Genomic DNA, 10,331 nt, shown 5'->3' on the forward strand with positions numbered 1-10,331 from the left:
TCCACGTGAGGGAGGGTTTGAGGGACGGCTTTTTAGTCCGCTTTCTGGGCCTCCACTTCTGACAGCTGGGAGGAGCAGGCAGACCCCTCCGAGGGCGAGAGGAGCTCCCGGACTCCTGTCTATTCCCTTTTTGGACAGATCAGGCAGCCACTGTGGGCAACCTTGGCCGGTGGTTCTCTTACATGGCCTCAGCAGTGAGTGTGATCGCTGCCCTTGCTGCGTCCCGTCGCAGGGGCGGCGAAGCGCCCGAGGGGCGTGGTGCGGGGTGACTCTAGCCCTTTTGGCGCGCCCGGAACCGCGGCCAGAGGTGAGCGCGCCTGCAGCGATGGGTCGGCGGCCCTTTGTCTCTCTCGGGCTCCCGTCCGCCCGCCCCGCTCCTGCGCACCCATTGGTCGTGGCCCCGCCTGGGGCGGGCAAAAGGGCAGCGAGTGGGCGGGGCCGCGTGGCGTCACGCAAGATGGCGGCCTCGGCGGCGCTGTGCTTGCGCTTGCGGACCGGGCTCCGGCTCGGCGCCCGGGGGCTGTGCACGAGGCTGGCGACACCGTCCCCCCGGGCCCCGGACCAGGTGAGCGGGACAGGGGTGGCGCCCCGCGTGCGGAGGCCTTTCCCCGGAATTCCAGACGGGACGCGGTCGGCCGGCGGCTCTGGGGCGCCGCACCTCAGGGTGCTGAATGGAACCCCGCCGCCGCCGCCCCCCGCGCCCTGGGGCGCTTCTCTGGCACCCGAAGTGGACATGCTTACTCCCCTGGGCTGGATGCTAGGGGCCCAAGTGTGCCCTCTGGACCCCATCTCTCACTCACGTGGGTGCCGGGGGGAGGGTCACCTGTTCTCCATCTCTCTGCCCGCTCGGGTGATACTTCAGGGGGAGAGGCCCGGGACACCGGGGTCCCAACCTGGCCTTGGGTTTTTTTTCTCCGCTTTGGTGGTGGAAGGGAAGGGTGTAGGCATTCGGGCTCTCGATTCGACCTCCCTCCATGTTGACAGTGACCCAGCCATTCCGACCTCCAGACCCATCATTTCCGTGCCCTACTTCCTCAAGCCCCAGGCAAGCGGATTGCCCCCTTCCTGAACCGCCCCTTCTCTCAGTACCCTGCTACCATGAGCCCCAGCATCCAGATGTCTTAATTCCTCGTCCTGTCCCATCCCCCCTGTGTCCTCCAACCCCTTGCTCCAGGCATCCAAATGTCCCGGCCCTCCGATTTCTTCCTCCCCTACTTTTCTGGGCTCCAGACCCTCCAGTCCTGTTGCCTCCAGGATCCCGGGTACCCCGGGGATCCAGGTGTTTGGCAGTCTAGTTCCTGACTCTCCTGAGGGACCAGCCTCCCGCTGCCCCTCCAGGGACAGGAGGCCTGGGGGTGATGTGGGTGTCTACTTCTGGCTCTGGGCCTTGATTCTTCTCAGGGTCTGGGGTGCCCAAACCACCCCAGCTTCCTCTCTCTCCTCTTTTGGCCAACCTGCCTTCTTCACAATCACAGGCTGCAGAGATCCGGAGCCGTGGGGGCACTCAGGCCCAGGGGTCACAGAAGCAGCAGCAGCAGCAGCGGGGGTCTGAGGGCCCTAGCTATGCCAAGAAAGTCGCACTCTGGATCGCAGGGCTGCTCGGGGCTGGTGGGACCGTGAGCGTTGTCTATATCTTTGGTGAGGGATACACCCTTTTCCCCAGTTTTGTCCTTTAGGCCTCCCATTCCACCACAGAACCTCCCCCTAGAGTTTTATCTTCATTCAGCTTGTCCTTCAGAAGGGCAGCCAACTAGGACACATACGTAGAAAAGGGGGGGCATTTCCTGTCTTCTCTCCTTTGCTCCCTCCCTCAAGTTTTTACTCCTTCACATGGGCTCCTACACAAGGTTACAGGGGGCCGGTGGGAAGATGGGAAAGAGGAGACCTCAGAACTCAGGAGTCCAGTCTCCCTGCCCCTGCCTCAGTACCCAGAAGACTGGGCCCCAAATCTTCTCATTCATCCCTCTGTTCCTTGCAGGAAACAACTCTGTGGATGAAACTGGTGCCAAGGTGAGGAGGAAAGAGATCTAGATTCCATGTTAGAGGTCCCATCCTGTGCGTGTGACAGTGGGTCCCCTTTGGTCTGGTCAGGCCCATTTTTGCCTGGGGTGAACTTCTCCCTCCCAGGGACTATTGCTTACTCCTCTTCGGGATTCTGGAGATGCCTTTTCTGGGTGTGATGGGGTTCTGCTTCTGCCACCCCCAGCCCCCTGTTTTTCTCTTTACCTCTTAGATTCCTGATGAATTCGACAATGGTAAGTAAACAGGCACAGATTCTGGGATCCCCATCCTCCCAACTCTGCCCGCAGTTTGCAGGGATGTCACCCTCCCCATCTGGTGCGTCCTCCCTCCCGCTGCCCCTCCTTCTTCCATTGGGAGGTGGGGGAGTCAGCAGCTGGATGGCTTTGGGAGGAGGGGCATTACAAAGCCCCAGTCCCCTTCCCTGGCCCCTCAGCCCGGCAGCAGATGGTCAGGGCCAGATGGGGGGAGGAGAATGGGGGGAGTTGGGGAGACAGGGTGGCCCTACGCCAGACACATGGCTTCCTGTGCCTTAGATCTGAGCCTCTAGCCCCTAACCTCTGCCTCTTTATGACAGCCTCCTCTTTTCCCCCAAGCCTCTAACCCATCCGGCTCTTCATTTCCAATACAATGCCTTCCTCCCTCCTCCCGCTTCTGTTTAACCAGCTTTGGCTGGGGAGTTTCTGACAAATTGGATAGTAGTGAGTAGCTGTCAATTCCTATCACACCTGGCACTTTCCCCGAGAAAAAAACATTTCAGAAGCTACCTGTTTGTGTTGGAGACGTTTGTCAGTCAGCACATTAATATATTGATGCTGCTGTAACTCGGAAGGTACAGGTATAAAATGAGCGGATAAACACAAGCATAAGTGTATATGTTTATTAGTTTAACTGGTTCCAGTATTATAGTTTTTGACACGTAGGCCCATGGGTTTAAGTGGGCTAAATATGCCATATTGAAGTAGGCAGTGGTATAAGTAGGTCGCGAATAAATGGGATGTAAAGCAGGTGTTCTTGACCTTGGTACTTCTGACAGTTGGGAATCGAGAATTCTTTGTTGTGGGGGCCTGCCCAGTGCATCGGTAGGATGTTTAGCAGCATCCTGGGCCCCTACCCACTCCATGTCAGTAGCACGACCATCAAAAAGATCTCCAGACGCTGCCTTCCACATCACTCCTGGGTGAGAACCACTGGTTGAAAAGAGAGAGATGTGTGTATATTCATCCTGATTTGACTGGACTTGGCTTGCTGGCTGAAAGTGAGCAGTTCTAGAAGCCTAGTGGTTCAAATTGGATGTCAACAGATATATACATACGTTGGTTTTGAATGGGTAGATGATGTATAGTCGTTCTGTTTTATACTTTGGGTGCCGGGTGAATGCAATATTCAGGTTAAAACTTGTTGTCAGGTGCCATCAAGTTGGTTCTGATTCATAATGACCCTATAGGACAGAGTAGAATTGCCCCATAGGGTTTCCAAAGAGCAGCTGGTGGATTTGAACTGCTAACCTTTTGGTTAGCAGCTGAGGTCTTAACCACTGCGCCACCAGGGCTCCAGGTTAAAACTAGGCAGGTGGATAAATTATCTTTGTCTCTACCTGGCGGTTACCTCGTTTTACCCCTCTCTTTCTTTTTACCTAGAAATGAACTGGTTCAAGCCAGGTGTGTTTGTAGATGGTTTGTAGCTGGTAGCTCAGTAAGCCCCTGGTTTGTCTGGGAGGTTGAGCAGGGGCTTAGCTCAGAATCCCTTTGTTCCTTGGCGTTCTCCTAGATCCAGTCCTGGTCCAGCAGTTGCGCCGGACGTACAAATATTTCAAAGATTATAGACAGGTGAGCAGGAGCCCTAGGCCCTGTCCCCAGATCCCCCCCCCACCCCACCCCAGCCGCCTGGCTCCATCTGAGGGCGCCCCATCCTGTCCCTCTTTCACAGATGATCATCGAGCCCACCAGCCCCTGCCTGCTCCCAGACCCCCTGCGGGAGCCGTACTACCAGCCGCCCTACACACTGGTCTTGGAGCTCACTGGCGTCCTCTTGCACCCTGAGTGGTCGGTGTGTGCTGGGGAAGGCAGGGGGTTGGGGCACTGGACAGGTCGGGGCATCCGGATCTTATAACATGGTTAAGAGCACAGTTTTTGGAGCCAGGCTGGGGCTCGGCCCCGGCTCTGCTGTGTGACCTTGGGGAGGAGGTGCCCCTCTCTTTGCTTTGCCTTCCTCAGCTGTGAAAAGGAGAGGATGCTAGTGTCCATGCAGCAGGGCGGGTGTGGCGTGTCTCACTGTCCCCAATGCCTCCCCAGCTGGCCACTGGCTGGAGGTTTAAGAAGCGTCCAGGCATCGAGACCTTGTTCCAGCAGCTCGCCCCTTTGTATGAAATTGTCATTTTTACGTCAGAGACTGGCATGGTGAGGGCCTGGGGTCGGGGAGGGGTGTTCAGTGTGGCGGGAGGGCTGGAGGCCAGGGCTCAGCCTGACCTTGTTATCCCTTCCACCCCACCCCAGACTGCGTTTCCTCTCATAGACAGCGTGGACCCCCATGGCTTCATCTCCTATCGCCTCTTCCGGGATGCCACACGATACATGGAGGGGCACCATGTTAAGGTGCCGGGTGGGGCCATGGGTGGGCTACTGGGCTGGCAGACTTGGGGTGGGGACTTCCTGAGGGAACAAGGGCCCAGCTCTGACCCCAGCCTCGACCTGGGTTCAGCCCCAGCTCTGGTTCCTGCTGGCAGGACCTGGTCTGCCTCCAGTCTGGGTTGGGACTCTGAGCCCTTTTCTCTCCTTAGAATCTGGGATGGGAGTGAAGGGAAGTGGGTTCTCTTTAAAAGAGAAAGTTAGGGACAACCAGTAGGGACACAGGGCTTGTCTCTGTGTCTTTGGGACTGTGTAATTGAGATTGCATTTGGGGCCCACCTGATCTGAAGTCTGTAACTATGATCCGTTATATATCCAGCGTCCCTGAGTCTGTGCCTGGGCCTTTTTGTGCGTGTGGGTTCAAGTGTTCATGGATTTCTGACTGTGTCTTGGTGGGTCTGGGGTCTGTGTTGTTCTTGGGGGTTTAAAGGTAGTGGGCTGCAACTGAGGGTCATGGGAGGATCTGTGGCCATGTGTTTGGCATCTGTGCCTGTCTCCTATGACTGTCTGTTGGTCTCCCTCTTGCTCTGGGTCTGCCTGCATCTCTGTATCTGGGTGAGAGGTTCTGCAGCCCATGACACACCAGCATGTCCCAATCCCCTGGGTGGTGTCTGGCTCCCTCCCCTGCCCTCCTGGATCACCCTCTCTGTGTACTGGATGTCTGTCTGGGTGGGAATTCCAGGAACCTGTATGACCAGCTCCCTGGGAAGTTTGTTGCCATAGACACAAGCCTGCCGTGGTGATCCCAGTGTGTGTGTCTGCCTGTCTCTATGGGTTCCTGGTAGGGAGGGGAGGGACTCAGGCAGTGACCTGACCTACCCCCCCCCCCCCTACTTCCAGGACATTTCGTGTCTGAATCGGGACCCAGCCCGTGTGGTTATTGTGGACTGCAAGAAGGAAGCCTTTCGCTTACAGCCCTACAACGGCGTTGCCCTGCGGCCTTGGGATGGCAACTCTGATGACCGGGTCTTGTTGGACCTGTCCGCCTTCCTCAAGAGTGAGGCTGGCCCTTGACCTCCTGGCCTCTTACCCCAGAGCCCTTGCCCCTCAAGAAGGACTATAAGCTCTTGACTCTGGCTCGTCTTTCATGTAGAACTGGGCAGTTGAGAAGCAGAGGGTCCAGGGGCATCTTAAAGTGTTTAGAAGCTTCTTGGGCTATTTGGGTGGTTCCTCTGGAGTGTAGGGGGCACCTGGGGATGTTCCGGGGACATTCAGGGCTTGGAATCCTTTCAGAATGTTGTGTGGTGGCCCCGACCCCCAGGGTCTGCCCTTTACCTGTGGGCCCTGCCTCCCTCTGGCCCTCAGCCTGGCTGACCCCAGCCTTTGTGCTCGTAGCCATTGCGCTCAACAATGTGGAGGATGTCCGGACAGTGCTGGAGCACTACGCACTGGAGGAGGACCCGCTTGAGGCTTTCAAACAGCGGCAGAGCCGGTTAGAGCAGGTGGGTGCTGTGGGTCCCCAAGCCACGTGGGGGCAGGTACATTGGTTCCGAGGCTCCCTGGAGGGGCCTGGAGTCAGCCCATCTCTACCTTCACTGGTTGGCTGTGTGACCTTTCCTGCTTCGCCTCAGCCTGTGTCTGTAAACTGGGAGTATAAGACAATCTGCTTCATGGGGCTGTGGTAATGAGTGGGGAGCGGATTCTGTGGCCTGGCCTGAGAACAGACGCCGGAAATGCCAAGCATTTGAGATAGGGCTGGGGCCGTGCTTACTTGTGGAGGTAGCCTGTGGGCTTTGCTCAGGTCTGGAAAGAGGGATCCCTGGGGATTGGGGGGTGAGGCCTGAAGGTCTGGATAAGGAGTTCTGGTGGTCCTGTTTGGACCTTGGTAATTTGGAAATGGGGCTGCGGGTGTGGATTGAGTCTGGGGACGAGATTGCCGGGGCTCTGGGCTGGGAGTGATCAGATTCTAGATTGTGTTCCTGGGGCCCCTGAACACAACCCAGAGAAGGGGTTCCTAGAGATTTGGGCTTGGTGTCCCCCAGCACTCAGCAGCGGTCAGGGTGGGGTACCAGTGGCCCAGGAAGCAGGATCATGCAGTCTGGGGAAGGGACCCCTGAAGTTTGGGCCAGGGTCTTGCCAGCATCCAGGTTTGGAGGGTAGGGTCTAGATTAGGTTCCCAGGTTTCAGGGGAGGGGCCCCCTGAGATCTGGGAAAAAGGGCTCGTGAGAGCTTGTGGTCTAAGAAGTTGTTGAGACTCAAGAATGGAGATCCTGAGTGCCTGGGATTTGGATCTGGCGTCCCCCAAATGTCAGAGCCGGGGGGTCCTGTGACTCAGAGCTGGTTATTGCCAGTGTCTAGGCTGGCTCTCTGGAGCCTGGAGTCCACCTGTCTATGAGCTGGTATCTTGGGGGCTTGGGGAGGGGGGCACTGGGCTGGGCTGGGCTGAGGGCTAGAGGAAGGCTGGGCTGGGCTGGGCTGGGCTGGGCCAGGGGCTAGAGGAAGGCTGGGCTGGGCTGGGCTGGGCCAGGGGCTAGAGGAAGGCTGGGCTGGGCCAGGCTGAGGGCTAGAGGAAGGCTGTGCTGGGCTGGGCTGGGCTGGGCTGAGGGCTTAGAGGAAGGCTGGGCTGGGCTGGGGGCTAGAGGAAGGCTGGGCTGGGCTGGGACTAGAGGAAGGCCGGTCCGGGCGCTAGAGGAAGGCTGGGTTGGGCCGGGGAGGTAGAGAAAGGCTGGGTGGGGCCGGGGGCTAGAGAAAGGCTGGGCTGGGCTGGGCTGGGCCGGGGGCTAGAGGAAGGCTGGGCTGGGCTGGGCTGGGCCAGGGGCTAGAGGAAGGCTGGGCTGTGCTGGGCTGAGGGCTTAGAGGAAGGCTGGGCTGGGCCAGGCTGAGGGCTAGAGGAAGGCTGGGCTGGGCTGGGCTGAGGGCTTAGAGGAAAGCTGGGCTGGGCTGGGGGCTAGAGGAAGGCTGGGCTGGGCTGGGCTGGGCCGGGCCGGGGGCTAGAGGAAGGCTGGGCTGGGCTGGGCTGAGGGCTTAGAGGAAGGCTGGGCTGGGCCGGGCTGAGGGCTTAGAGGAAGGCTGGGCTGGGCTGGGGGCTAGAGGAAGGCTGGGCCGGGCCGGGCCGGGCCGGGCCGGGCTGGGCGCTAGAGGAAGGCTGGGCCGGGCCGGGGGCTAGAGGAAGGCTGGGTTGGGCCGGGGGGTAGAGGAAGGCTGGGTGGGGCCGGGGGGTAGAGGAAGGCTGAGCTGGGCTGAGGGCTAGAGGAAGGCTGGGCGGGGCTGGGGGTAGAAGAAGGCTGAGCTGGGGGCTAGAGGAAGGTTGGACTGGGCTGGGCTGGGGGCTAGAGGAAGGCTGGACTGGGCTGGGCTGGGGGCTAGAGGAAGGCTGGGCTAGGCTGGGGGTAGAGGAAGGCTGGGCTGGGGGCTAGAGGAAGGCTGGGCTGGGTTGGGGGCTAGAGAAAGGCTGGGTGGGCCTGGGGGTAGAGGAAGGCTGGGCTGGGCTAGGCTGGGCTGGGGGCTAGAGGAGGGCTGGGCTGGGCTAGGCTGGGCTGGGGGCTAGAGGAAGGCTGGGCTGGGCTAGGCTGGGCTGAGGGCTAGAGGAAGGCTGGGCTGGGGGCTAGAGGAAGGCTGGGCTGGGTTGGGGGCTAGAGAAAGGCTGGGCGGGCCTGGGGGTAGAGGAAGGCTGGGCTGGGCTGGGGGCTAGAGGAAGGCTGGGCTGGGCTAGGCTGGGCTGGGGGCTAGAGGAAGGCTGGGCTGGGCTAGGCTGGGCTGGGGGCTAGAGGAGGGCTGGGCTGGGGGCTAGAGGAAGGCTGGGCTGGGCTAGGCTGGGCTGGGGGCTAGAGGAAGGCTGGGCTGGGTTGGGGGCTAGAGAAAGGCTGGGTGGGCCTGGGGGTAGAGGAAGGCTAGGCTGGGCTGGGGGCTAGAGGAAGGCTGGGCTGGGCTAGGCTGGGCTGGGGGCTAGAGGAAGGCTAGGCTGGGCTGGGGGCTAGAGGAAGGCTGGGCTGGGCTGGGGGCTAGAGGAAGGCTGGGCTGGGCTGGGGGCTAGAGGAAGGCTGGGCTGGGCTAGGCTGGGCTGGGCTGGGACTAGAGGAAGGCTGGCCCCTGGGCTGAGGGCTGCGGGCCTGGGAGTCTAGGGGGGAAGCTGTGCCTACCCTGGGCTGACCTCCCCTCGTCTGTTTGTCCATCTGCTCAGGAGGAACAGCAGCGCCTGGCTGAGCTCTCCAAGTCCAGCAAGCAGAACCTCTTCTTCAGCTCCCTCACCAGCCGCTTGTGGCCTCGCTCCAAACAGCCCTAATCCCTGGGCCTCCTCAGACTCAGTGCCTGGGTCCTGGCCCCAGGGCTCACAGACCCAAGAAGTGGGCTGCCACGTGTCCAATAAAGTCCATCCCAGACGCCACGACTCGTGTGTCCGGAGAGTCACGAGCTGGGGGCATCAGGGTGAGGTCAGGGACTCGGGCGTCATCACCCACCTCTCCCAGAGCGGCTCATCGGCTGCCAAGCACGGAGTGGGTGCTTTATTGCATCAGGGTCGGTTCCCTGGCCTGGGAATCGGGACACTTGGGTCCCTGCTCTGGCCGTGTCTTTCTGTGGCTGTGTGATCTGCGGGAAAAAAACGCATCTGCCTGTGGCCCCAGACTCTCCACTTGTGAACAGGAGAAGTGAGGACGGCACCATGGGTTCTGAAGACAGGTAGCCACCGGGCTGCTATGTGAATACGTGAAGAGCGGGCTCACTGGGGCTCTGGTGGACCAGAGATCTCCCTGTCACAAGGGCCAGGGATGCTCCGCCCCAGCCGGCTGTCACCCCGCGGGAAAGTAGGCCTGGGGTCGTTTCATCTTCTGGTCTGTTTAGTAGGAGCTAGAAATTGGAATTTCTTAAATTAAATCTCCGAGTTTCTAATGTTGGCTCCTAGCTAAAACAGGCAGGCGGTAGCAGTAATGCCCAGTAGAACTTTCTGCCATGGTGGACTGCACGTTCCATGTCTGCGCTGTCCGGTACAGGAGCCAGCGGCCACTTATGGATATTGAGCACTTGAAATGTGGAGAGTGTGACTGAAAAAACAGAATTTGAAATGTTACTTAATTTTAAATTGCCACAGGTAGCTCCTGGCTCCCACACTGGACAGCAGAGCCATGTATTAAGGGTACGGCTCCAGACTGCCCAGGTTCAAATCCAAGCTCTGCACCTTCCTGGCTGTGTGATCTTGGGCAAGTTGCTTTACCTCTCTCGGTGCCTCAGTTTCCACATCTATAAAGTAATAGTAGCACCTACTTCATAGGGTAGGCTTTAGGGTTTGGCGGGATGCTTCCATGTAAGGCTTTCCAGTGGTAGCTGTGTGAACCTTAGGCAAGGCACGTACCTTCTGCCTCAGTTTCCTCATCTCTAAAATGGGGGTGTAACAGTACTTATCTTAGTAGAGTACTTGAGAGGAGTAAATAGGATAATCCACATCCAGACTAAATCCATCATCTCTGTCTGCCCGCCTGTCTGTCTGTATTAACGGGGACTTGTTACCGGCCATACTGGTTACCTACAGATTGAAATATCCTGTACCAGTTGGACTTGAATCACCTTCTACCCAAGTCCTTCCCCCTTTGCTGTCCCAGCTGCCATCCAGTGCTAGTACCAGTTAAATATTTTTTAAAAATACCTTCTCTACTCTATGTTGGTGTTAGGTGCCGTAGAGTCAGTTCTGACTCATAGTGACCCTGTGTACAACAGAACGAAGCAGTGCCCGGTCCTGGGCCATGCTCACAG

At 58.9% G+C, this 10,331-nt stretch overlaps 1 protein-coding gene across 1 annotated transcript; it reads left to right on the forward strand.

Annotated features, from left to right (window-relative positions):
* The first annotated feature begins 436 nt into the window (after nt 1-436).
* TIMM50 (translocase of inner mitochondrial membrane 50) lies at nt 437-8,966 on the forward strand. Its single transcript, XM_064293642.1, has 11 exons — nt 437-565; nt 1,476-1,638; nt 1,979-2,010; nt 2,234-2,255; nt 3,790-3,848; nt 3,949-4,068; nt 4,314-4,418; nt 4,515-4,613; nt 5,487-5,643; nt 5,982-6,088; nt 8,767-8,966. The coding sequence occupies exons 1-11, from the start codon at nt 458-460 to the stop codon at nt 8,866-8,868; spliced, it is 1,074 nt and encodes a 357-aa protein (XP_064149712.1). The 5' UTR covers nt 437-457; the 3' UTR covers nt 8,869-8,966.
* Nucleotides 8,967-10,331: the final 1,365 nt, after the last annotated feature.

This window comes from Loxodonta africana, chromosome 11 (genome assembly GCF_030014295.1).
Source record: "Loxodonta africana isolate mLoxAfr1 chromosome 11, mLoxAfr1.hap2, whole genome shotgun sequence".
NCBI lineage: Eukaryota > Metazoa > Chordata > Mammalia > Proboscidea > Elephantidae > Loxodonta > Loxodonta africana.

Coding starts and splice junctions, on each gene's coding strand:
- TIMM50 (XM_064293642.1), top strand. CDS start 458: ATGGCGGCCTCGGCGGCGCTGTGCTTGCGCTTGCGGACCGGGCTCCGG. Junction 1,639..1,978: donor GAGCGTTGTCTATATCTTTG/GTGAGGGATACA, acceptor TGTTCCTTGCAG/GAAACAACTCTGTGGATGAA. Junction 4,614..5,486: donor TGGAGGGGCACCATGTTAAG/GTGCCGGGTGGG, acceptor CCCTACTTCCAG/GACATTTCGTGTCTGAATCG.